The sequence below is a fragment of the Crocuta crocuta genome, unplaced genomic scaffold (genome assembly GCF_008692635.1).
Source record: "Crocuta crocuta isolate KB4526 unplaced genomic scaffold, BGI_CrCroc_1.0 scaffold445, whole genome shotgun sequence".
In the NCBI taxonomy this organism is placed as follows: domain Eukaryota; kingdom Metazoa; phylum Chordata; class Mammalia; order Carnivora; family Hyaenidae; genus Crocuta; species Crocuta crocuta.
In genome coordinates, this window is record NW_027530847.1 from 2,645,013 (window position 1) to 2,672,349 (window position 27,337).

At 49.4% G+C, this 27,337-nt stretch overlaps 1 protein-coding gene across 8 annotated transcripts in view; it reads right to left on the bottom strand.

Annotated features, from left to right (window-relative positions):
- Positions 1-831: 831 nt before the first annotated feature.
- Positions 832-27,337, bottom strand: part of DNMT3B (DNA methyltransferase 3 beta) — a 31,000-nt gene continuing 4,494 nt past the window's right edge. For 3 of the 8 annotated variants that reach the window (XM_077769323.1, XM_077769322.1, XM_077769321.1), the window contains exons 3-23: positions 26,416-26,477; positions 24,575-24,682; positions 23,563-23,688; positions 22,694-22,903; positions 21,378-21,536; positions 18,338-18,445; positions 17,315-17,459; positions 16,397-16,456; positions 15,076-15,201; positions 14,879-14,923; positions 13,169-13,248; positions 12,749-12,861; positions 11,950-12,133; positions 11,298-11,382; positions 10,151-10,296; positions 9,361-9,451; positions 8,899-9,047; positions 7,725-7,810; positions 4,872-4,941; positions 4,013-4,131; positions 832-2,428 (exon numbers count right to left, since the gene is read on the bottom strand). In XM_077769323.1, the coding sequence (XP_077625449.1) occupies positions 2,287-2,428; positions 4,013-4,131; positions 4,872-4,941; positions 7,725-7,810; positions 8,899-9,047; positions 9,361-9,451; positions 10,151-10,296; positions 11,298-11,382; positions 11,950-12,133; positions 12,749-12,861; positions 13,169-13,248; positions 14,879-14,923; positions 15,076-15,201; positions 16,397-16,456; positions 17,315-17,459; positions 18,338-18,445; positions 21,378-21,536; positions 22,694-22,903; positions 23,563-23,688; positions 24,575-24,682; positions 26,416-26,477 (2,414 nt within the window). In that variant the 3' untranslated portion in view covers positions 832-2,286. Of the gene's footprint in view, positions 2,429-4,012; positions 4,132-4,871; positions 4,942-7,724; positions 7,811-8,898; positions 9,048-9,360; positions 9,452-10,150; positions 10,297-11,297; positions 11,383-11,949; positions 12,134-12,748; positions 12,862-13,168; positions 13,249-14,878; positions 14,924-15,075; positions 15,202-16,396; positions 16,457-17,314; positions 17,460-18,337; positions 18,446-21,377; positions 21,537-22,693; positions 22,904-23,562; positions 23,689-24,574; positions 24,683-26,415; positions 26,478-27,337 lie in introns of those variants that run through there. The other 5 variants (XM_077769324.1, XM_077769325.1, XM_077769328.1 and 2 more) reach the window with 5 other exon arrangements.

A 27,337-nucleotide genomic window follows, 5' to 3' on the forward strand; every position in this document is an offset into this window, starting at 1 on the left:
ATGGGCTGGGGTACTGAGACACCTGGCTGGCTGGCCCTGGGAAAAGTCCTGAAGAGCAATGGGGACACTACTCAGAGTTGTGGCCACAGGCAACTAGGTTAGACTCCTGGGGCTATTACCATGAGTCCTGTGACTAAATGGAGACAGGACAACTTGGGGGCAGTGGAACCAGGTGCAAGGGAATCCAAAAAAGGTGTAGAGAACTGGGAGAAGCAGCCCTGGGATTCTGGGGTCATTAATCACCTTGATCAGCTACCCAAGAGCTAGAAGAAATAACCTGGAAGGGCGCGTGGATGGTTCAGTCGGTTGAGCGTAACTTGATTTTGGCCCAGGTCATGATCCGAGGGGAGTATAGTCCCTGCATCGGGATACAGGCTTGAGTGTGGAGCCTTGCCCTCTTCCTGAGGCTTAGGGTTCACTCTCACGTGCTCTCTGGGAAAAGGGAAAACCTGAAGATGGCTGTTCCAGACCTCAAGCCTTTAAATGAACTCAAAGGCTCCACTCCTGAAGTTCTGAGAACCAGGTTTAGAAACTCATTAACTAACCCACTGTGGTCCCTGGACCAGCAGCATCGAATTCTCAGTCTCTACTCCAGAGAATGAGTCAAACTCAAAATGGGGCCCAGAAATCTCCACTTGAACAGGCCTGACAGGGGAGGCTTGTACACTGGAGTTTGGGGACCGGTGCGTTAGACCATAAGCTCACTCCAGTATTCTACACTGTGCCTGCTGCATGAGCCAAGGGCCTACTTGAATGCCCACCTTCTCCGCTGGCATCAGGCCCTCCTCCCACATCCCACCCATCTGACCTGCAAAAGAAGGGACACCAGACTGTTAGAGAAATACTGATTTTAATTCAACATAAGGTAAACTCTAGGCATCTGTCATCTTTCAGCCTAAAAATTAGCAAGACTGTTGAAACAAGGCACAATTTTCCCCCATACTTGTTACGTGGCTCGTTACAAAAAAAAATTTTTTTATGAAAATGTTAAAACATAAAAATAGAAGTCTGTGATTAAAAAAAAAAGTGTATAAAAAAATTCCCACAAAACCTATCAACGTTGTTCCTTATTCTACAAAATAGCACCAGTAAGAAGAGTAAAAGGTGTTAAAAACCATTACGACAGCATTTCTGAAATGCAGCTTTCCCGACCTCCCGTTCCCCCTAAAAACCACTTCTCATTGAATACAAAAGGACTTTAAAATCTCTGGAGGGAGGGACGAGCTTTTATTGCAGTTTCCCCCTGCAATCTCTTAGATGAGGGGAGAGTGCGGGCCATGTGCTTGTGCCCCGGCTGTCACTGCTTCTCAGTTTTAGGAAAAGGTTGAGGAATTTGGGGATCCTAATTCTAATGTGGGGGCCTGTGCCTGCAGAGTAGTCTGGAAGGGTGCATTTTGGGGGCGGGCGGGGATGTCTTCCCTAAGCCTACTCCTCTGCCCCCTTCCAGTGGGAAAGGAGGTAGTGAGAAGCCATACCCTTCCGCAGAGTATACGGCAGCTGATAACCCAGCCCACCCCTTCCTGAGCTCCCCGGAGGGTTCTGGGTTCTATTGCAGTCACCAGGGGGGGATATTGCTAAGGGTGGCCCTCCCCTTGGGTTTGTGGAGGGGGGGGTAGCCCTGAACGTGATGATGAGGTCATCCCTGCTGAAATCATCATCGTTACGGAAAATACTCTACACGGGCCCCAACAGCAGGTCCCAGCCCTTTATACTGAGGCCAGGGGAATGTGCCGGGGAAAATTCAAGAAAGACATAGACATCATTTCCTCTTCTGCTAGCCCTAGAGAGAAAAACATCCAGGGCCCTTAAAATATCGCTTAGCTACATGTCTACCATGCACACTCCTAGAAACAAGGAGCTGCAGTTGTTTTTAAAAAAATCCAACTCTTGGGATAACTGTCTTGGGTGATTTTTCAGCATTAACCTGAGTATTGGAGAGCTGTCGGCACTGTGGTTTTGGTATCTTAGCCATTGCTTCTCTGAGCAATAAACCCAGGAGGGGAAAATGAAAAGCCATCTTACTATCTACTTCAAGTTTTAAAAATTTTAGAAGACAAAATAAGCACCGTGTTTGGCCACTCCTAGCAGCCAGGTCTGAATTGTGCACGAGGGCGGCCCCTCAGGCTTTCCCTGCCAGGAGGGGGTCACGCGGCTCTGTTCCTGCGGAGGTTGGGGGGTGCGACCCCACGATGCTGAGCAGAGGAAGGGCAGAGCTGGGGCTGTACCTTCTGGGTCCTGGCTCTGCCCCACCTGCCCCAGTCTCCTGGGCTCAGGGTGCCTGGGGGGCTATTCACAGGCAAAGTAGTCCTTCAGGGGGGCGAAGAGATGTCGGATGACGGGCACACTCCACGACCTCCCAAGCAGCTTCTGGCGGGCACCGCGGCCCATGTTGGACACATCCGTGTAGTGTACAGGAAAGCCGAAGATCCTGGCAGGAGGCACCAGAGCAGAGATAGGGAGTCAGAAGCGCCCCTGCCAGCAGGCTTAGCACCACTGGAAGATCCTCGATGGAAACAGCATGGCACTGCTCTTTCTGCTCTTTATCCCATCAGGCCAACCAGGCCTTCACTTGAGCCCTCTCTTGACCTCCAGAGGTCAGGGGCACTGGTCCTTCAGAACACGAGGGCAGGGTTCCTATGTGAGAATGCCTGTTCTGTACATAGCCAAGCATTAGCGCTGGGCTCCCGGCACATAGCCGGTGCTCCGTGGACCTTTCCCATAAGAATGAGTGAATAACTGGATGGATGGATGAGTGAATACATGCCAAGAAACCCAGACAGCAAACAGACAGACTTGTAGCTGCCTCAAACTACAAGATGAGAAGAGTTAGGCAATCTCCTTAATAAGAAATAAGGACACTTCCAGAAGTGGGTTATCACCTGCTCAAATAATTCACTGACTATACTGATATATCCTGCATTTTCTTTATCTCTTCAGAGCCAGTTGTGAGATCAAGGTCCAAGCTGGACATAATGGCAGATGGCAACCGAACAGACCAAGAGCTTCCTCTGTGGGATTCTACCAGGCCTGGTGAGAGGCTGCGGATACACTGGACCTCAGTCTTTCCCGAGTTTACAAACTAATTCTAAAGAGCACACCACTGGGCCAACGGCTGAGTGAATGTTAGGCTGAGTGAATGTTAAGAAACACGCCAGGGATGTAACACCTTAGGCTCCTGTGTCGTTTGGCCAATAAAATGACAGCCATCTGCACCAGCCCCCGTTTCACAGGGCCAGCCCAACATATTAGGTTTACATTTCCAACTACAGAAGAGCCCACAAGATGAATGGGCAAGGATACCCATCGGTTTCTTTCTACAAATCAGAACTTACTTTTATACTAAGAAGACTTGTTAAGAAATCAAATTAGAAATAAAACCAGCCATAGGACTGAAATAACTGGAATAATGATACGCTACCAAATCCGGAGACACAGCCAAACGTGTAACGGGGACTAGTCATAGCCCTTCCTACATTTCTAACAATAAGGAAAAACAAAAGAAAACAAAAATTGAAACCAGAATAGGACAATTGAAATCCAAGAGCTGGCTTTTTGAATCAAAATAGTTAAACTACCAACTTAGCCAAATAGAAATGGAGACGGCAGACTGTGGCTAAGCAGGAATCAGCTTTAGAACCAACGATGTGGCAGAAGAAATCTTCTCAGAAAGACAATTGGCAAGTCAGTTGGGTTTTCTTGAGCTGGCTACTCAGACACCCTGGAACCCAGCATGTCGGGGCAGGTAGCTGCCAGGCGGCACAGCCACAACGGAGATGGTGCAGACTAACAACCTCGTGTTCCAGATTCCTCACCACCACCCTCCTGCCATTTCTACCAGGAAAGCCAGCACTGACTCTGCAAAGGTGTTATTTCCAGCCCCACGAGCATAGGTCAGTGCGACCGTGCAAATTAAGGCAAGCACCTGGCCATTTGTGCCGGCATCCTTAACCATGGGTTCTTCCCCTTTCTCTCTGCCTGTGGGATTTCCCTCTTCACGTGCAGCCCTGCTCACCTTTCTAGCTCAGTGCACCACAAAACATCTTCTTTGCCATTCATGACAACAGGGAAAAGTTGGTTTTTCCCCTGTCTGATCGAGTTCGACTTGGTGGTTATTGTCTGTACTTTCTTTAACTGGAGAACAAAACGACATCATGGAGTGAGCGCAGAATGAAGGGTCGGGGTCAAGTCAAGGCTCAAAGGCACCTAGGGAAGATGCGGGAGGAAAGGCAGGTGCAGCAGAAAGGGAGGCAGAGGGAGTGAGAAAAGGAGAGCTGGAAAGGCAAGAACATTGTGCTTCCCACAAACACCAAGAAGTTAACGAACATGAAGGACAAGCCTCACAGAGAACAGCAGATAAACAAAAAAGTGACCATGAATGAGATCACGTGGGGGCCATGAAAACACCGGGGTTATTGACCAAGCAGATTAAGCAAAAGTAAAAACCCACCCAGATTGTAGAGAATGGCTCACTGGGTTTTGAATGAATAAAACTTAGCGTGATGTAAACATTACATTTATGGAGGTCTTAATATAATTATCTATGACTTCACAAATTTTTTTAGGGGTCAAAGGTAGACTTACTCGTTTGTTACTAGAACAAGCTGAAATCATCTGAGTCTCTACGTCTATGGAGTACATATTCACAATTGGAAAGTCTAGTTGCCTTTTCTCATGGTGATTATTTGTTTATCAAGAACCTCTCCTACGCTGTGCCTAAAGATGGGACAGAGCAAGGACGTGGGAAAAGAAGCCCAGCACCAGGGAGTCATGTGGGGGGTGGGGGTGGCAGGAGCAAACTTAGACACCACGGTCAAGTCCTCGCTTGGAGGTCACCAAGTGTGTTTCCAGAGACCATTGTTAGAACATCTTACCTTTGCTGTCCTATTGAACTCCAAGCAGTCCTGCAGCTCGAGTTTATCATTCTTTGATGCTATCACGGGCCTGGGAACATCCAAAACCCATTACTTTCTACCAACTATAAAGGGGCCTCGGCTAGGCGCTCCCCACGGTGGGAGTGAGGGCCGAAGACTGCCAAAATGAGCTCTGGCAGTGAACTTGCTACAAATACCTGATAAAAAAAATAATGAGCCTGGCAAGAGCACCAGACTTTTCAACAAAGCCATGGAGAGACTAGCCCCTTGAAGGAGCAGCCCAATATCCCAGAGAGAACGCTCCCTGTTTCCAAATTTTAATATTAGGCAGAGCTCTCCCCCGAGAGAGCAGGAGGAGGGAAAGCACACAGAAAGAGTCAGAAAACCCCTCCAGTCCAGCCCCAACTGCTAAATGGCTGAGTGACCTTGAGCAAGTTAGGCCACCTCTCTGGGCCTCAACAGGAGCTTGGATTACGTCTTTGCATTAGGTCTACTTGTTACAACTAGCACATCAGCACATGATTTGGTGGTTTACAGGGGGGATGCGGCCTCCAGAAGCTTTCAGGGCTAAAAGGGAGGTACAAGAGAGACAGGAGGTAGTTCACAATACTACCAATTACCCTTTTACCTTTTCCCATTAAAACCTGCAAATACAGAAAGGCAGGCAGATGCCAGAGAAGGGGAAGGGCCAGAAATTGAGGAGCCAAGGGGTTAAGCAGTTCTAGAGCAGAAAACCAGAGAAAGGTCTGAACGCACAGAGTTGATGAACAAACACCACAGCAACCCCTGTGTTAGGAACTTCAAGGCCAAAAGGCAATCAGACTTAAGAATGAATATGGTGCCCATAAGAGGGGCCACTGGATCACACAAAACATTCCCCTAGATTCTGTCAGAGATTTCCCTGACCTCACCTTCCAGATTTCAAATGCCTGCCTAACCTGAATCTTGAGTCTTCCCCTGAACCCAAGGGAGTGAAGGCAGCTGGGGGACACAGCATAGGTGTGTTCCGACTCTACACAACCAAGGTGTTTGGACTAATGGTTGGATTTGGGTCTGTGGCCACGAGGTGATGGTTGGGTCGCCCCTCCTACAGCCCTGTAGGGCACAGCTGTAGCCACTCCGTTCTTCTCACAACTCAGGCAGGAAGCTCTGGAGACTCTGCCGCAGGCCCCTTTCATCTGATACCCTACACCCAATGCATCGGCAAATTCTGTTATTCCTACTCTCACATTACCCACAATCCAATCCTCTGTGAAGTTCCACAGGACTCCTGAGCTGCCACGCCCCTCCCCCACCGAGAGCCTTACTTGCATTGTGTTGAGTATGTATGGATGGTGCCTGCTGGGGCCTCACTGGTCTCCCCATTGCTGCCCTCATACTGCTACTGTCCATCCTTCTATGAGCAAGGACCATGAATATGAGATCCAATTCTCACTTGCTTAAAACAGCTCATAGATTCCTATGTTACGACCACATAACTCGGCCCATACTTCCAAGTCCTTTGCCTTACTGCCCCGGCCACTCTGGCCTCTGGAACACTGCTCTCTGAGCTGGTCTTCCAATGCGTTAGTGAATACTGCCCCTTTTCCCCTATTCCTTCTGCCTGGAATGTTTGTCCTTTGTTTAAATAGCTGTGCACCTCTACCCTTTCACTTAAGGCCCTGCTGGAAGGAAAAGCCTCCCCGCTAGTTCTTACAATGCCCCCACCTCCAGCCATGACTCCAAAATTATTGACTGTCTTCTCTACTGATCTGCCATGAGCATGTCGACTCCATGAGCCAAGACGGACATCTAACGAGTTTACAACTAAGCTAGCAGCACCCACAGGAGGGCCTGGCACAGAGAGCTCATGTGTTGAGTGCAAGAGCCCACTTCATCCAGACATGGACATTTTCCATTTCACTGGCTGATTAGCCAAATAAAAACACAACATACCCATGGGGCGCCTGGGTGGCTCTGTCGGCTAAGTGTCCGACTTCAGCTCAGGTCATGATCCCACGGTTCGTGGGTTCAAGCCCTGCGTCGGGCTCTGTGCTGACAGCTTGCTCAGAGCCTGGAGCGTGCTTCGGATTCTGTGTTTCCCCCTCTCTCTGACCCTCCCCTGCTCATGCTCTGTCTCTCTCGCTCTCTCAGAAATAAATTTTTAAAAAAACATTAAAAAAAAAAACCACAACATGCCCAACAGAAATCCTACAAGCTATTCCAGCACTTTCTCCCCTCTGTTCACACTTTGCTAAATGCCTGAAAATTATGCTTCCACTCCTTGCTTCTAAAGGAGACATATTTTTTTTAAGCTCAACTCATTTGCAAGTCTGGGATGTCACATGACCATCACATTTGGTTTCTTAATTAGCAGGTTGTTCTCCTGGAAACTGCACACAGGAGATAATGAATCCTCAGCAATGCCATTGACTTTGTGGCTTTCAACATGAAAAGATTGACCAAAAGTTCCAAGGGAGACAGGTTATCACGGCGCGGCCACCTGGCTAGTCACCACAGGCCTCATCCAGGGATCACTTCATCTAACAATTTACTTATGTTTCCTGATTGGAGAGCAACTGGGAGAAGAGGTGGGCTATCAGCAATCTGCTCTAGAGTCTGGCTCCAGGCATCCTTGGGCAGCGTGGGAACAAGTCAGAGAAGACGAAGGAGTCCCGGCCTCAGATTTCCAGGTAGTTGCTATACTTCCCAACAGGCATCAGCCATTAACACCAGGGACTGGTCTGAACCCCAGCTGGGGCCATTTCTAAGCAGAGTCAATGCTTTCTAGAAGGTTTGAATGATTCTCTGGATCACAAGATTTCACAGTTAGTAACGCAGCTGCTACCTGACCCAGCTTGAGCCCCTTGTTACCTGTTCATTCCAGGCAGGTTGCCCCAGAAGTAGCGGGCCCTGTGAGCAGCAGACACTTTGATGGCATCGATCATCACCGGGTTACACTGCAGAGAGAGAAGGGCAGCAGCTGGGAGCCCAGGGCACAATTCAGGTGGAAGCCAGAGTGGGGCTTGACCTGGGCAGTAACAGGGCGGCCCCCTGGCAACAGAGGAGGCATGGTTCCCCTCAGCAAGAGGAAAGACCAATTCCCATCAAGAATCTAGCTGGGGGAGCCTGGGTGACTCAGTTGGTTAAGTGTCTGACTCTTGATTTCAGCTCAGGTCTTTATCTCACAGTCTATCTCACAGTCATGGGATCAAGCCCGGCATCAGACTCTGTGATAGCATGGAGTCTGCTTGAGAGTCTCTCTCCCTCTCTCTCTCCATCCCTTCCTTGCTCTCTCTCTCTTTCTCTCTCTCAAGATAAATAAACTTTTGAAAAAATGTAAGAATCTAGCTGGAAGACAGAAGTACCCAGATATTAATGGTGGAGAGAGACACCAATTGGACCTTCAGTTTCTAAGATAGGATATAGCCTTAGATAAGCCACAGAATTACAGAATATGTACAGGTAGTAAAAGCAGCTCAAAATTGCAATCTGTCAAGCTAGGAGGTGGGTGCAGGAATGCAGTTTTAGGAAATTAGGGCTTCTGTCTTCTGTATGAAATGCCAGGTACATACACCATGAGGGAATGAACAAGCCAGTTCTATATAGCCTCTCCAGCTGAACAGAGGCTATAAAGTTTTAGAGAAAATGAATTAAATGTATAAAAAGCATTCACGGTAATGCTTGATGATGATGCATCATAATGAACTGCTGGCAGCCCCTCAGAGCAGCAGTTCTCAGGACAGGGATGAGGAAAATGTCCCCAGAGTGAAAAACAGTTTAGTCAAATCTCCGGAGGCCTCCAAAAGCAGAGAGATGAGGATTTCATCAGACTTCAGTGGGATTCAGGGTGAGGTTAGAGATCAAGTTATCTTCCATGTACTAAAAAAGAATCAACCCACTTGACTCCATTAGTTTTTGATTTAGCCAGGTCCTCCATCTAGAACCGAAAATCATTCACCAAAGGTGAAACACCCAACCATCCTCAACGCCAGCAGGACTCACCCACCCATGCACTCTTGACACTCAGGATCCTGGGTCCCCTTACCTCCAGGAACCGAGAGATGTCCCTCTTGTCACCAACCTTCATGGCCACCACATTCTCAAACATCCAGAAGAAGGGCCGGTCATCACCCTCCTTGGGGCGTGTGTAATTCAGCAGGTGGTAGAACTCAAAGAAGAGCCGGCCGGTACCCTCTGAGCCCAGAAAAGAAGATGGCAGAGCCAGGTTCAAATCCGCCACCCGTCCCCCATAGTAAGACCAGTGGGTTCCCGGGTGATCACCTGACTCTAGTGATACCCTACAGTCTTTGTACCTGCAGTCTTTTGGAATGACTAAGGACATGGGCATCAGCAGTGCAGTATTTAAACAAGAAATCTCTGGGGACAGGACTTGCTATGGACAGGGAAATAGCCAATAGGTAAGGTTGGCCAGAAATAAACACTTCTTTCTTAGGCCACTCCTCTTGGACCAGTACTCAGATGACAAAAGGTCTGCTAGGATGCTCACCATACAGGCCTTTCCTGGCTGGATTCACATTTGAGAGATCATTGCATGGGCTTCCACCAATCACCAAGTCAAAGGGGCCCCATTCTTCAATCTGTGAGAGAAAAACATTCTTAGGGGAGGGATGGAGGTGAGGATGGAGGGATACAGCCAAGGTTGCAGGCAATCTATCAAGAAAACCTACTTTTTTAAAAGTTTATCTACTTATTTTGAGAGTGAAAGGATGACAGAAAAAGTCAGAGAAAGAGAGGGGGAGAGACAGAATTCCAAGCAGACTCCTTGCTGTTGGCACAGAGCTGACTTGGGACTTGAACTCATGAACCATGAGATGATGATGTGAGCCATGATCAAGAGTCAGGTGCTAACCGACTGAGCCACTCAGGTGCCCCAAGAAAACCCATTTCTAGGCACCAGACTGGCTCAGTCAATGGAATATGCAACTGTATCTCAGGCCCATGGGTTAAAGCCCCACAAAAGTTGTGGAGCCTACCTTAAAAAAAAAAAAAAAAAAAAAAAAAAAGGAAGGCAAGAAAGGAAAGTAAGAAAATGAAAACCCACTTTTAGACTCTTGCTTGGTCACTTAAGTCCCCCAACTCCACTTATGACCCAAGAAGTAGTTTCCAATTTGTGGATCTTGATACTAGATCTTGACATAATGCCGGGTTCTCTCTTCTACCATACCCCTGGGCATGGGGAAGGGGACCACATGGCCATAAGGACTTGTGGGGCTCAGGGCTGAAGGAGGAGGAGGGGGGGTGGGGCAGGTCTCCGCAGGGGTGCAAGCAGCCCTCACGTTTCTCTTTGTGATGTTCCGGACGTCGTTCACATATTTGATGTTGCCCTCATGCTTGACAGTCCCCACCGCGATGGATTCCTCACACACTTCAGAGGCAACATACTTTTCCACTTTGATGCCCAATTCTTTGAGGACCAAGTACCCTATAGGGGGTCAGGGACAGAAAACACATTAGGGTCGTCCTCCACAGGGCCCTCCCTCCAGTGATTCTCAGCCATCTCTAGATCTCAGACCAGACCCAGCAAGGGCACGGCTGTCCTCGAGAGAACCAGGCAGATGGCCCAGAAACCAACGCTGGCCACACCAGGCGCCCTGGTTTGCAGAGTTTCATGAAGAAAATATATGGGTAACTGGTATAGCCCACTGGCAGAACCTCGCCAAGGCCCCAGCGCCTACTACCCAGCACAGTCAAACACAGACACACGGACAGGAATCCTCACCAAAACCATGTTCAGAGAATTCTCCTAAGGCCTGGTGGCATGACCACGACTCAGTCCTACTCTGAGTTATCTGTGTCAACACAAACAAGTCTTTATAAGGCCCAACAAAGTGGAGAAAACAAGAGCCACCAGTAATGACTGGGTTGGCAGGGGTGGGTAGGGAGTCATTAAAAGCTGTCAGTGAGTTAGGAATCTGGACACCAATGTACACACATTGAGTACAAATGAGGCAAAGTGCATAGCAGCCGATTTCTACTGCTTCCTACTCTGGTAAGAATAGATGAATCGCAGGGTGGCTGTAAAGATTAAATGAGTTAAATCGGGCTAAACTTCCAGGGCCAACATGCACATGGGCTGTGCTCATTCTATACTTGGGCAACCTGGGGATGTGGAAGAGAACCAAGACTAGAGATATTCAGAGCTGCCTAATTCACCTCCAACAAATCTATGCTTATGGAATGGAAAATCAATGACCAAGATACTTGTACATAATAAAAAATACAACACAGCTAAGATATACGTGTCATTGAAAGGCCCAAAGGAGGGCCAGGTAGATGAAATGGCGGGAGAGGTTTGAGGAGAGAAACAAGGAGCCAGGGATTTCTCAGAACAAGTGACCAACAGGTCATCCGAGGTGTGTTTCTGACCATTAATGATGGGACACCTGGAACAGGTGAGCATCCCTAGGTGAACTCCAAACTCACCTGTTGCAATTCCATCAAACAGGGATAAGACTCGAATGGGCCGCCTTCGGGCTGCGGGAATCGCAGGGTATAACTTGGGGGCTTCCTGCCAGGTTAAAGAAGGAGGTCATGGAGGTCAAGGTGCAGGGGGAAGACTCAACCTCTGGTGGAGGGGAGGGCTGACCTTCCTCTGAGAGTCAAAAGCCCTGTGCTCTGCAACTTCTTAGCTGGGATCCCCTCAGGAGCTCTGGCAGAGAATGGCCACTCTACCCTTAGACACGAACACAGATGCGACTTTGATACAGATACACACACACACAAAAACACGTTGCCCTATTAAGGAATGACCTGGAGCCTCCCTCCATGGACGGCAGAAAGGAGCCCAGTTCCACTAAGATTTAAAAGCAAGTCACAGGCTTCCCTTCCCTCTTCAGTTCCACTAAGGCTAAGGCTTGGTTAGTTCTGTAACCATTCCTTCAGCAGGCCATACAAGAGAGGCCACAAAGGAGGAGGGGAGAGAGGGCCCTGGAGAAGCCCGAGAACTGTGCACAGGATGTGGTCTGAGGCTCTCAGATGCTTGTCTGCACAATGCATCTTTTCTATGAACTCTTGCAACAGACTTCCAGAGCATGCGTGGGGTGGGTGGTGCTGGGGGAAGAAGCCCGTGGCTTACATATTCGAGCCCCATGTCGCTGGTGAAGAAGGCCTGCAGGCGCACATTCCAGTCCTTCCGGCGCCGCAGGACGCCATGACAGCGCTGTGGGAGGCACATGTAGCAGCTCCAGGGCTCCTGCAGCTTCGCGTCGGCTGCCGTGCCCGTGCCCACCAGCACCTCCAGGCACTCCACACAGAAGCACCTGCGCCAGGCGTCCGAGGGGGAGGGATGCTTCAGTCACTGGACAGCCCTCCTACGTACCCCACCTTCCCCAGAGAGAGCACTGGACCGCCTGAAACTTCTCGGGGCCCAAGAGGCTCCTTCCCACAGGCTGGGAGGCACTGGGTCATGGGTCATGATCGGGGCAACACTAACGTCTCCCTTGGATGCCCAGGTGACCTCAGCCCACTGGTTCTGTGCACTGAAGAGCTCCCCACCAGGTCCCCAGAATTGGCTCATCTCCAGGGGGCCATGCCCACCCTCACAGACCTATGTCTTTTTTTCTTTTAAGATTTACTTATATTTGAAAAAGAGACAGAACATGAGAGGGCAGAGAGAGAAGGAGACCCCCAATTTGAAGCAGGCTGACAGCTCAGAGCCCTATGCAGGGCTTCACTCACAAGCTGTGGGATCCTGACCTGAGCCGAAGATGGATGCTTAACCGACTGAGCCACCCAGGCGCCCCCTCACAAACCTATGTTTCTAAAGCCCATCCCCAAACCCCACTTGTATTTCCAGGACACAAGGACCACAGCCCCATGGCCTTGGAGCCCTCAGGGCAGCAGAGCAGGCCCGCAGCCCCCTGGCCCACGCTCACCGGCAGCAGCTTGTGTTGCTGCAGAGAAGCAGCTCGCGGCCCTCACAGCACACGGTGCAGTAGGACTGATAGCCGTCGTCGTCGTACATGTAGAACAGCTCGAGGAAGCGGTCCTGGCAGCCAGAGAAAAACGCTGGTAAATTTGGAGTCCAGGGACCACCAGGTCCTGCTTGTTTCCTGGCTGAGGCCCTAGGACGCAGCCACGGAATGGGGGACGGGTGGCTTGGTGCCCTGTCCAGGGACACCAGCGGGGACCTGCGTGGCACTGCAGGATGGCCCGCTGCTGCAGCACCTGACCCCAGAGCGGGGGCTGCATGAGAGGCTTCCCTACGGCGAACACGCGGGTGCTTCTTTCCGGGCAGGAACAGGGAAGTGCCGTGGGGAAGGGGCAGGGAAGCCCAGGGCGGGCATAGGACTTACCCGGCACGTCTGGCAGAGCCCACCCTCAAAGAGGGGGTGAAAGGACACCGGGTTCTTCCTCCCACAGGACAGACAGCTATCTGTAAGGAAGATAGGAACGCAGCTTTGGGGAAGTATGGTCCCAATGCCACAGCGGAAGCCTACAGTCTGGGCTCTTGAGCATGTACTCCATGCTGGCTAAACAACAAGGATTCCTCGCATTTTGTTCAACAATGCTTCAGAGTTGTCCCCATTCCAGAGACGGGGAAGGTCAGAACAACAGCCCCAAGCAGGAAGTTCCGCGAGACAGCCAGACAGAAGGCCCAATAGGAACGCATGAGACAGGACACGCCACAAGGGCCACTCCAGCTGTGGGATGTGCTTGTGAGGACCTGGCATGAAAATTCCTGAGACTCTATTTTTTTTTTATTATTTTTAAAATATTTTGTTTTTACATTTATTTATTTTTGAGAGACAGAGTGAGACAGAGCATGAGTGAGCTCATGACCTGAGCAGAAGCCACACGCTCAACCGACTGAGCCACCCAGGGACCCCATCCCGAGATTCTTTAAAGAGGAACTTGAGGGAGGGGCTCCTGGGTAGCTCAGTAGGTTAAGCATCTTTTCATCCGGGCTTAGGTCACGTGAGATTGACCCTGCGTCGGACTCAGGCTCGGCACTGACAGGCTGCAGCCTGCTTGGGATTCTCTCTCCCTCTGATCCCCTCTCACACTTGTAAGCTTGCTCTCTCTCAAAATGAATAAGCTTTAAAAAAATGTCCATTGCTTGTTGACTGGTCATGGTAAGACTTGCCCACACCAACCCTACATGTGGCCAGAGCTGCAATTTCAGAACCTAAGCCCCTTCCCATGAGGATATCCTGCCTTCCCCTCATTTCGGCAGGTCAGGAATGATCACTGATCATGTGGGCAGAGCCATTAAAATGCCTGAGACCAAGCATCCCCGGCCAGACAGCACAGACAGGTGACAGAGTGTTGGGGGATGGGAGGATTACGGGTCCAGGTTTTGGGACTGCCAGGCACGGCTCCAAACCTGAGCTTTGCCCAGGGTACTCTGGGTCGGGAGCGGTTGTTTTCCTACCTAGCACTGAGGGAACCACACAGAAAGTTATTTGTTGACTAACAGAAATGAGGCTGAGGAAGCAAGGAGAGTCCATCTGTCCTCATACATTCTGAATTCCATCTGATACATTCTGGGCAATTCCAGGGGCTCATTCCCAGGCAGGACAAATGCACCAGAGTTAGCATGAGAGGGGGACAGTGGTGACATCTGTCTGCCTTTTACCTCAAAGCCCATTCTGGTTCTCTGCCAAGAAAGGCTCAAGATGCCTCAGATCATGGTTTCAGGGCTGGAGTTCCTGGGGCCAAAGTGCTCCTACCCTTCCCTTCCTGTACACTCACAGGGGCAGAATCACTCTCTGTGAAGATCAGACAATTCATTGCATTAAATGTAGCAACTGAGATGTCCACACCACAACCTGAGGTCAAGGCACAGAGCTCTAGGTTAAACTCCCACAGGGCAGATAAACAGGGTAGTCGTGAGCACTGCCCAGGGCGAGAAGGGAAGACTAGCTACAAAGGAGAGTACATTACCTTCCAGGCTACCCTTGTTGTTGCTCTAGGTTAAACTCCCACAGGGCAGATAAACAGGGTAGTCGTGAGCACTGCCCAGGGCGAGAAGGGAAGACTAGCTACAAAGGAGAGTACATTACCTTCCAGGCTACCCTTGTTGTTGCTAACATCCAAAGCCATTTGTTCTGTTGAGAAAAGAGAAGGTGTGACACGGCGTCAGAGGCCTCTCACTCATCAGCTAAGCCACACTCGCTTCCTGAACTGCCCTTCTCACTGCTGCTCCCTCACCACAGCAAGTGAGTAGGGTCCCCCAGCCTCCTTGCCACCCCACAGTCACCTCGACTCTGGTCCTCCTCTCCTCGGTCTTTTCCATTGTTATAGCAGTTGGTCTTTAGGCGTTTGGGTGGGGGGCAGTAGTCCGAGGTGGCCGAGTCATCGGCTGTGCGTCTGCGGGTCTTGTTCTCTGTGAAAGGTAAGGAGATGGCAGCCGTGGCAGGGGGGCGGGGGGCGAGGGGGGTGCGGGGAAAACAGGACCTAAAATAGGACCGTGCCACATCCGGGTGCCAGCTGCATCTGGGCCATGACATGGGTCCACACTGGGCATCTTACAGTCCCTCTATGGACAACTCGGAGGAATTCAAAATCCCTCACTCTGCATTTATTTACAGGGGCTTCAATAGCCAGGAGTGCAAGGGAATATATCCTCAGAGACCCAGCGCAAGGAAAACACACAAAGCTTGGCCTACGACGTGCAGCCTGTGAGCTAACGGCCACATGTAGCGACACGCACTTGAAATGTGCCTTGTGCTGACTGAGCGAGTGCACTTTACTCTTAATTTTCATTCAGTTTAAAAACTGCCAATTGAAGGAGCCTGGCTGGCTCAGTCAAAAGGGCACTCTTGATATCAGGGCTATGAACTTGAGTCCCCCATGGGACATAGAGAATTTATAAGAAACTTAAAAAACAACAACAACAAAAAACAAAAACCCTGCCCAATTAAGCAACCAACTGGCTCATTTGGAACTCGGGCATCAACAAAATATATCAATTATTTCTCATGAAAAATTCAGCCTACAAATTGAGATATCACAAGACATGTAAAAATATAGATTTTGAAAAATGTGAACTCACAATTTTTATATTAACTTAGAGATGCCAAAACACTGGAAATATTGAATTAAGTATATGATTTCTATTCATTTCACCTGTTTCTTGTATTCTTTCCAACGTTGCTACTGGAAAAAAATTAAATTATATGGCCATTGTTTATCTGTTTCTATACACTCCTTTTATATTTTTATTCAGCCTGTACATATCACCTATAAGGAACATGGTTAAGGAAAATTACACAGCCATCAGAAATTGTAAGGACCCTTTAGTGACAAAATTACACTGGACAGCACACATACCGTTAGAATGGAGAAATTGAAGGGAGAGCAGGAACCCAACAAGTGTACAGAAAAGTTTGGGAGGGATGTGCACACCCAACAGTGTTCACCTGGAGGGCAGTTGTGAGGGACGGGGGTGAAGAAGGGGGTGAGAGCTCAGGTGGACCTTTCAACAGATTGGATTCGTCCCCAGTGACCACCGTATATGCAAGAAATTGAAAGGAAGTGCAGAGAAAACAGTGCATAGTCAAAATATGGGAAGGGAGTACCGTGCTTCCTGGGTTCTAACTTCCCACTGCCTGCACGACGCACCTTCGACTTATTAACCACTTATTTGTGGGGAGAGGGAAACAAAACAGAACAGAACAGAAAATACTATGTTACATGTATGGATTGTTAAGCCACATAAATCCTGGATTTCGGACATCTGGGATTCTCTGAGTGACCATGTGAAACCACAGCTAGAGAGGAATTATGGTGCTGGTCAGACCGTTAGCATGGGTGACGCTGCTTTCCACTTGGAGGGGGTGTGCGGGTTTGGGGAAGGGCTAACTCTTTCCAAGTTTTCTCCAATAAGCATAGCTTAATTTTTTTTTCCCTTTCTTAAAAAAAGAGGGGCACTGGGGCGCCTGGGTGGCTTAGTCAGTTGAGCGTTCGACTTTCGCTTAGGTCATGATCTCGCAGTTCGTGGNTCAGTATCAGCTCAGGTCATGATCTCACAGTCTGTGAGGTGGAGCCCCAAATGGGGCTTTGCTGCTGACAGAGTGGAGCCCGCTTGGGATTCTCTCTCCCCTCTCTCTGCCCCTCCCAGTCTTCGCAATTGTGCGCGCGCGCTCTCTCTCAAAATAAATACTCAAAAAACAGGAAGAGAAATGTATAAAAAGGCATTAGTGACAACTCCATCTTGGCCTTCTATGTACTCAAGTTTTCGCAACAGATTCAATCCCAATTAAGCGTGCTTGACCTTTAGCAGGAAGGTAACCAGGTAGCTGGAAAAGACTGGGCTTTCCAGTTCACTCTTGCAGCTTCCCCAGGGGTTCACTGGGTGAAAGCGCTCCAGGGCTGACAGTTGGCTGGAAAGCCGGGGGATGCTGGGGGGGGGGGCAAGGAGGGGTGACCGCATCTCCCCAGACAGACTGTTCCCACCAGCAGTTGGTGGTAGGTGTTGCCCAGGGACCCAGTCCCACCTGGTTGCTTGTTGTTGGGTTTGAGGCCCTCGACGCCGGTGGGCTTAAAGCCCCCGTGGGCCCACTCCAACATTGGCTTCAGCTGGTCCTCAAGCGAGTCTCCAGGATTGCTGGGGAAGGTTTTGCCAGCCCGCACCCTGGCTTTCTGTGGAGAGAAAGAGGCTGGGTGAGCGGGCCAGTGGATGCTTGCCAGGCCGCGCCCAGGGATCCCCCAGCAGGGGCCTGCATTCCTCTTCACACTGGCCCCTTTCATGGGCCAGCAGCTGTCCTGGGCTGTGGTATGGGNGGGCAGGAGGCTGTGCAGAGAATGAAGTCTCTCCATGCAGGCACCAAATAGCATCTCTTCCCCATCGGGCCTTGAGCAGTCAGCTCTCTCTTGGAGCCCAGAGGACCAGAATCAGCTCTGTCACTTTTACATACAGCAGAAGCATCAGCCAGCACGGTCTTATCGCCTCTAAGAAAGTTCCAGATTTCTTGTTTTTTCCCAAAGAAGTTGGGGAGGCCTCAAGTGTTAAGTCATATTACAGAAGCACTAAGAAATTTTACATGTCTAATTAAACACAAAAGCAGGCTCACAAATGCTAGACAGAGGCCCCTGACCATTTTCTTTCCATGTCGAGGTAAAAGGAATGACAGCCTGTTGGGTCCCTGACAGACAAGAGGCAGCCGTCCTCAGCTGCTCTCCAGTCTTGACCTCAACCACTCAAAGGAGAGAAGGCTTTGAGGCTCTGGAGAAGCTTATTGACAGATAGGAATATGGTCTCCCACCTCCCAGGGCTCCTCCCCCTTCCAGCAGTGCACAGGGAAGGGGGCATGGCGCCATGAACTCAGGGGAAGTCTCCAATCACTTCCTTTCCTTCCCAGTCATCAGGCTTCTGTCCTATCTGCACACACTTCACGTGTCCCCTCCATGCCAGCCAGCATTGGCTACGCTGTGGCCTGAGCTGGCTTGCTGACCTTCTGTAGGGCACTTGCTTGAACTCTGCTCTTGGGGCCAGCCCCCACACCCCACTACCCTGTTACCTCCAGTGCGTGGTACATGGCCTTCCTGTAAGACACCAGCTTATTGAAGGTCGCCAGGTTAAAATGTTGGCTGAACAGCCCCAGGGCCACTAGCTTATCTGCAGATACCTAGAAGAGAAAGCCATCATCAACATTGCTATGCAGCCTGTGTCTGGGGTGCCCCGTGTCTCTCCCAGGCTTCTTCCTGGGGACCAAGTTCACAGACTCGAAAGAAGGGAAGAGAAAGGAGAAAATAGAAGGGCACACAGCCTCTGCTGCCCACTATAGCCAGAAGCACGGTGAACAGGTCACTCCAAATGGGAGAACGTAGGATTCTCCCCATGGAGGATGTGCCTTGTATTTGTGTATGTGCTGGGAGCAAATGACCCCCCAGGTCCCTAGTGTGAGCCCATCTCAGTGCTGACATGCACAGGATGCTCGAATATTGGTGCTTTTCTACATATTCTTCCCTCCTTCGCGAGCATGACAAATGGCAGCTGTGTTGAACTATTTGGCCTTTTATTAACAGAATTAATTTAACGTATGTGTTTATAAAAGTGTTGGCACAAAGTAAGCAATTTTTAGTTATTGTGATTTATTGGTATGTGCCTTCCATTGGGGCTAAATGCACATATTGCACAAGTCTCCAGGCCGTGCACAAACTAATCAGGCTGCCCCTGGGAGGAGATGAAAACTGCTGTCCAGGGGTGCTGACTGATCAGCCCGAACGACAGGTGATGTCTTATTCCCCACAGCGCATGCTCACCATCTTGCCACCTCTGTTTTTTGCACTCACAGCTCCAACCCTGAGGGAGTATTGCCACCATGTATAAGAAACTGGGTGGCGGGGGGTGGCGCCTGGGTGGCTTAGTCGGTTAAGCGTCCGACTTTTGCTTAGGTCATGATCTCGCGGTTGGTGGGTTTGAGCCCCACGTCGGGCTCTGTGCTGACTGCCAGCTCAGAGCCTGGAGCCTGTATCGGTCTGTGACTCCCTCTCTCTCTGACCCTCCCCTGCTCACGCTGTCTCTCTCTCTCTCCTAGAAATAAATAAAAAAATATTAAAAAAAAAAAAAAAGAAACTGGGCAGGGGGGTGGGGGAGAGGCTGAGGGGATAGGTCGGATAAGTGTCCATTTCTTGATCGTGGCTCAGGTCAAGATCTCACAGTTTTTAGGGGCACCTAGATGGCTCAGTCAGTTAAGCGTCTGACTTCTGCTCAGGTCATGATCTCACGATTTGGGGTTCGAGCCCTATGTCACGCTCTGTGCTGGCAGCTCAGAGCTTGGAGCCTGTTTCAGATTCTGTGTCTCCCTCTCTCTCTGACCCTCCCCTGCGCACGCTGTGTGTGTGTGTCTCTCTCTCGTTCTCAAAATAAGCTTTAAATAAAAATCATTTAACAGAAACTGGGGACCAGTGTGGTTGTATGCTGCGAACACAGTTTTCCCAGTTCTGTTCTACTCTATCACATGCAGTGTATACCCCAAACACCAGGACCTGCACCTCCACCCCATTCCATAGTGCTGATAGCACGCCCACATCATCTTATTCAGCCTTGCAAAGCTCGATTTGTGTCTCACTGGGCCAAAGCAATTACACAACCCATGTTGCTTCATTTCACAGAACTCAGAGCCGACATCCTTCAGGGAGATGCTTCAGGGAGCGCATGAGCCTAGGACATTTGTTGTACTTCTCCCTCTGCTGGTGAAATAGAGTATCTACATGCATCCTGCCTACCAGGAACACTCCATGTCCTCCTTTTCTTGCCTGCTGGGAATTTCAATGTGTTTGTGGCAAATGGCCCTGAGGAAACCCAAATCTTGGGAAAAAACAGAACCTCAACTTGATGCTGAATCACACAGATGTACCGAATGGCCCTCCATTTCCACATCTGCCTCCATCCAAGCCCAGCTTGCTGCTCCTCATCTAACCTCCAGGCCTGGTGAAGGTTGGACTAACATTTTGAAAAAAAATTTTTTTTAATGTTTTATTTAATTCTAGGAGAGAGAGAGAGACAGCGTGAGCAGGGGAGGGTCAGAGAGAGAGGGAGTCACAGACTGAAACAGGCTCCAGGCTCTGAGCTGGCAGTCAGCACAGAGCCCGATGCGGGGCTCGAACCCAGGAACTGCGAGATCACGACCTAAGCGAAAGTCGGACGCTTAGCCGACTAAGCCACCCAGGCGCCCCAATTGGACTAACATTTTGAAAAGAGACCATCAGAGGCAACGTATTGCGTACACTATTCGAATCACAACCTGAGATCTCAGAATGTTCTTTCAATAGGTAAGAAACCAAAACGGCCTGATTCATGCCCAACAGAGCTCTTGCCCCACAGACTCTCGAGAAAGAAGAACATAAAATGGTTACTATTGGCACCAACAAAAGCAGCTGTGTGGCTCCATCAGTTAAGCAACCGACTTCAGCTCAGGTCATGATCTCGCAGTTCGGGAGTTCCAGCTCCGCATTGGGCTCTGTGCTGACAGCTCAGAGCCTGGAGCTGCTTCTGATTCTGTGTCTCCCTCTCTCTCTGGCCCTCCCCTGCTCACTCTGTCTGTCTGTCTCAGAAATAAACATTTAAAAAAGTATATATATCACCAACAAGAACACACCCTGAAATCAGTACTCTGAGTACCAAGTGGCCCTGGGCCCAGCCAGGCATGTCCCTCTCACACCTCGCCAGGCCTAAATGATGCTCAGAGGCAGAGACCACCCTTCCTGTCTCTTCCAAGCTTCTCCAAAGATCTTTGAGGATGCCTGCCATGCCCAGCTCCTTAGGAATCTATGAGAAATAAATCCAAGAGAACACAAGTGGCCACAAGTGGATTCAAAGAACTTTCTAGTTCTTCGTCTCCTGGAAGAGCAGATGGAGCTCTGAGTCCCATGAGACCCTATATATGTATTTATCCTGTTTAACAAGAAATTTTCATCCTTCCTAGACAGACTGAGTCAAATAGCTTCATCCATCTGGAGAAGGCAATCATGGGCCTTTTATCTTAAGACATCAAGTGTAAAAGGAAGGGACGAAAGCACTGCAGGTCTGAGGAGCCTGCCTTGCGCTGGACTCACCTCAGAGAACTTGCCGTCACCAAACCACTGGACCCACCGCATGCCAGTCATGGCCTGTCGCTTAGAGGTGGCTTTCCATGACACTACCATAGCAGGCCACCAGGAGAAGCCCTTGATCTTCCCCCACACAAGGTCCCCTATTCCAAACTCCTTCCCATCCTGGAAGAAAAACCACATGAAGGAATTCCAATGAGACAGATTGCCTGGGCCGAGGAAAAGGCCTGCCCACCCCACTGACCCCAGTGGCTACTGCCTAGGCGACCAACTTGGGGTCCCCTCCAAAGTGCCCAGCAGGGGGCCCCTAGTTGGCTAGGTTCAACCTCAGCTGAGGTCAAGATCTCCATCTCCTGGTGACTTGAAGCCTCACAGGCACTCTGCTCTCAGTGTGGAGCCCACTCTGGATCCCCTGTCCCTCTCTCCTGCCTCTTCCCCCACGCTTTCATGGGTTCTTTCAAAAATAAACATTTAAAAGAAAAAAGTGCCCAGCAGACGGGCGCTTGATCTCAGGGCCAGGAGTCGAACCCACATTGGGTATAAGGATTACTTAAAAAAATTTAAAACCATGAATGAGAACCCCTTGAAAATAAGGGGCCAGTATGGTTATTTGAGAGGAACATGGGATTATATTAGATTTATAACATTTCACATATACATTTAACCTAGTATCTAGGAATGAAAAATTGTCAGCTGAAAACTCACCGAAAATGACATCAGAATAAACAATGACTATCACTGGGTATCCCCACCAAGAGGCCATTAAACAGCCTATTACAAAGCCATTAAAATGCAAAAAAAGAAATTGTAGACATTTGCACGTAAAAAGCTTAACATAAAAGGTGAGATGCCCATGAAAACAGGTTGCTAAAATATACCTAGTCTGATATACATAGAAAAAACATAATACACATACGTGTATATGTACATATTTAGCAATGCTGGAGTGAAATAAACAAGCCCCATTAGATAAGTGACCTATACACTTGATGGATTATACAATACAATGGCTTATAGACAAGAAAGTGAGTCACCTCCAGTTCCTAATAAGTGAAAATGGCTAGTCTACAACTGAACGTAAAACAGGACAAACAGAATCGTATACAAACAAGGTATTTGGGAGTACAAATATGTAATGTTCAGGAAATCATCAATGAGGTGTTTGAATTGTGTCTGGTAGATAAGCAGGGCAAAGGAAGGACATGTTGCTGATGGAAATGAAATTCAAATAGTATAATAGATGTGACAAAAAAAGACATGGGAGTAGCCACATCTGGGTAAGAGGCTGTTCTCCCCGACTACGGAGGCCTTCCCAGTGGTACCTGATACTCGGTGCTGTCGGCATCTGTCACCTCTGCATCCACCTGCGGGGACTCCAGGCTCTCCTGCTGGCTGTCCTGGGCCAGGCGGGCGTAGGGGGTACTGCTGCTCTGGGGCACCACATCGTCCTCTGTGAGGTCAATGGTGAGGTAGGGGCTGGCAGGGGATGGCCACGGTGTGCCTGCCAAGGATACTGTCCGCCGCCTCAGGGACTGTGGACAGAAGGACACAGAACTTGGGCCACAGCAAACCAGGTGGGTGACCGGAGACCGGTGGTACCCCCAGGGGATTCCCGGGCAAGCGTGAACAGTGAAGGCGGAAGGTGAAGAGAACAGACACCACCAAGGATGGTTTTCCAGGAACGAGTGTGGACCCCTTGAGTAGCGGGAAAAAGCAACTTCCAATCAGAACAGAGACAGAACCAGGACAAAGGCAGAATAAGCATGAGTGATGTTGAAAGACTCCCGAGCCAAGCTCAGAGAGGACCACTGGGTTCCTTAAGTGCTTATTATCATGTGGCCAGCCTTGCAACAGGAGTGGAGAATTGTGGCCACTGGGGTTGCCTCAATACAGTCAGAGAAGACAATAATTCTGGAGTCAGTAGACTGGAGCTCATTCCGAGAAGGCGCAGGAATCCAGCCAACAGGGAATTCTCACAGTCCACCAGAGTTCCATCCAGGATCAGACCAGGAGAGAAGTCATCAGGCTTAGGAGAAGCTTACCCGGCACCCAGGAGTGAAAGGAAAGGCAAGACCCTAAGAAGGTGCTGAGTGTGAGGAAGAGATACAGGTTCAACACCGGCCTCTTTCAGCCGCACAGTGACAGAGGCAGATCAGTCCCTTCAGAGACTGGGGGTGTCCGGGGAACCAACCCTGGTAGCTGAGAACTCCACAGGGGACTCCTCCACGTGGCTGCGGCCCTGTCGGCCTCGAGTGGAGCGTGGGGAGGGCCTGTGCCTCTCCCGGCTGGAGGCATTGTTGTTATTTCGGGTTCGGACCTGGAGGCAAGAGAGGATATGCAGGAGGCCTTTGGTGACTACAGGCTCGGGGTTTGGGCCTTGAGAGGTCGCCTCAAGTCCACAGAAGTGAAGAGGTGGGTAAGGAGGGAAGGACTCTGGACTGAAAGCGTCTCCCCCGGAAACCCCCCAGTTAGTGGGAGAAGGGGGTTAGGGTGCCAGCAGGGCTGCGAAGGTCCCCAGCGGATCCCGCACTGCCCATCAGAGGCAACTGGCACCTGCAGATTGAATGGAAAAATAATATCCAAGTTTACCCCAAACCAAACATTTCTTCCCCCAAAAGCATTAGGATGACCATCGCCTTCTTCTGGAAGGTACCAGATCACCAAGCTGGATGAGAAGCCCTTAGGCTCCTTTCTCAAGGTGGCATGAACTTGGGTGGTGTACTCCTGTATTCAATTCCTGCACACAAATGTCAATGTTTAACCTTGGGTAAGTTACCAGAATCTTCTCTCATCTGCAACGGGAATGACCTACACCATATGCTGGACGAGATTATAAACTACACCGAGAGGGTCTCTGAGTCTCAGCCTGTTGTCTAATGGGGTGGGTGACCACTAGCAATAATCGGCTACCCATCTCCAAACCACATAAGGTCACAGACTCCACTTACAGAAGTGACTCCCAGGGGGAATGGGTAGTTGAGCCACTTTCCTACAAACTAGTGCTCTTGGGCACTTGGGAGTCAGGAGTGCCCAAAAAGAGCTAAAACCCTGCCATGTGAAAGAAAATCTTCACAATGATTGTTCAGGAGCCTTGCTGCCATTCTCCGCGCTTAAAACATATGTGCACCTCTCTCCCCAAAGTTCCCTCCAGGAACCAAGACCATTTTTTGTTTTAGTGCCTTGGCTCAAGAGTGGGGACTTACAGCTGGGCTTTCGGACCGAGTCCTGGTTTCACGGAAGAGTTTTGGCATCACCGGGGTGTCGGAGCCATCCCCGTCTTCCCCTTCGCCATCTCCATCACCCGTCAGATCCTTTATGAATGAAAAGGTGATGAACTTTAAATGTCATTAAAAGATCACATAACCAAAACAGTTTAAGAATGAAGAGTCAATCACACTGAAAATAATCATAATACTGGCCCATGTGACCTGAAAATATTTTCAACTACTACATTTTGTTTCAAAAAGACTTTATGGTGGCTTACTACGGGGATCACAAATTTAAGACATGATTTAAAAAGAAAAAACCCTGGGGTGCCTGCGTGGCTCAGTTGGTTAAGCATCTGACTTCAGCTGAGGTTGTGATCTCGCTGCTCTGGATTCAAGCCCCTGGTCAGGCTCTGCGCTGACAGCTCAGAACCTGGAGCCTGCTTCAGATTCTGTGTCTCCCTCTCTCTCTGCCCCTCCCCCACTCAAAAATAAACACTAAAAGAAAAAAAAAACAACCAGTAGAAAATCAGGAAACCTACAATACAGTATGAATGCAAGATGCATCATGATGACTACAGTATCTACACCTTGGGGAGACTGATCTAGCTATGCCTAACAGGGACAGCTGGTCAATTTGCACAATTCAGTGGGAGAAGTCAAAGGCTCAAAGGAGATGCTTCTTGATATAATGACCAGGAAAAAATGGCACCAATGAGCCAATGAAGAACCCCTAGAGCATGTCCCCTGCTGCAGAGCAAAACCCAAAAACCTGAGCACCGGGAAGCAGCCTGAGTTTTGGATGCAATATTAATAAATTGATGTCACTGCACTTGCCAATTTTGTGGCCTTGTCTGAGTCCATTTCACTCCTTAAAAAGGATACTTTCCTTAGAGCACAACAGGGATATAAAGAGAATCAAGTAACACACGCCTCGCCAAGCCAGACACAGAGGAAATGCTCATCCAGGGTCTATTGCCATTCCTGGTAATGGCCACCAGAATTAAAACAGCTGTCCAGAGCACCCGGTCCTGTTCATCCACACAGCCCTTATTCTCATCATCTGGGTGCCCACTGGTTGCTTTCCAGCAGAAGAGAAGCTGTGTGAGTGTGAATTTGCACTTGTCCATACCTTTGTCCCCAGTGCTTGACACCAGTTCTTTCAAAAAAATAACCAAGTTGAAAAAAAAAAAAAAACACCTCTTACTATGATTAATACGAACACGAAAGGCATGAAATGATGACGAGAATAAAAAAAAAACATATGGGAAGACTATTGCATGGAAACAAAATTGATCAAGGAGAAACCTTGACTTTGCAGCAGGCATTAAAAGACATTGCAATGATTGTCAGAAATCCCTAAAACAAGTTCTTTCCAATGTGAGGGAAAAAAATCCTTGAGGCCACAGCACCCTGATATCAAAACCAGACACAAATATATTCCAAGAAATAAAAAACCATACATCCACTTTATTCATGAATAGCTCCTAAACCTAATCACATTGAAAACATATCACAACCAAGTTGGGCTCCCTCCAGGAATAAGAAGGGCGATTTTACTACATTAAAACTTTTATCAATGTAATCGATCATCTGGACTGAGAAAATGAGAATTCTAGAAATATGCTGGGAAGCATTCAGTAAAGCTTCATAATGGAGTAAAATAAATGTTTATAATAATAAAAGACTTAGCAGAAAATGCCTTCATGCATGAGTTTGTTCGAAGCCCTCGTGTGCTTAGCAGTATTCAAATCTATCTTTCAGCAAGTATTTATTGGGTACCACTCAAGTTCCCCATTGAATGAACACTCCTGCAAAAGGGACATTAGAACACATACCTGAGTATAACTGAGCAGACTGGAGACCTCCCTCTTGGACAATCGTGAGCTTGATCTGCGGCCTGGAGAAAAAAGGACGAGAGTCTTATGTGTTGAAGGACCAGCCCCGTCTTCCTTTGCTAACCTGTGTCCCCTGAAGTCTCCTCTCCGGGTTGTTGGCTTGAGTTCTCTCTAAAACCACTGGCATACCTCAGGGGGTTAACCCTCAGGATCTGAGTTCCCCTCAATGTATTCATAAGGCAATAGGGCACAGGGCCAGGCACATAATAGGACCCCAAACAATACCAAAGGTACTCAAGAGGAAAGGCACCAATTTCCTTCCAGAACTGTGGCCACCAACTGCAATTAATGACTGTCTGGTGCCTGCCATATCAGCCACGTTTCAAGTGCTCATGTGTGGCTCGTGGCTGTCCTAGTGAACCATGCAGAAACAGAACACATTCACCCTCGCGGAATGTTCTATGGGATAGCACAGTTCCAGAGGATTTCAACAACAGAATGGGACACTAAAGGGGTTTCCAAACCAGCTGGGTCAGGAAGTCTCAGTGGGGAGGATCCCAGCTGATGTGATCCAGAACTGTGGAGGGGGGAAAGGGGGAGGGGGGAGGGCAGGATGGGAAAGGAAGCAAGCCTCAGATCCTCCCCTGCTCGAGTGTCTTCTTCCCACATGATCACCTGCAAGGGGAGAAGGGTCCCTCTGCAGAAGAGCCACAGACCCCAGGCTATGCTGCAACCATCCCCCCCATCATGACTGGAAAAGGACAGGGGTCATCACCCTGGGGTTACCTCCTCAGAGTCCCAGCTGAGGGGAGAGGAGAAGGAGGCCAAGGGCTATGGGCAGGGAGGAGAAATGGGCTGGGCTCTGCCTCCATCCATTTCCCTTTCCTGGGAGGTGTGGCGGGGGGGCTGGGCAGAGACCAGA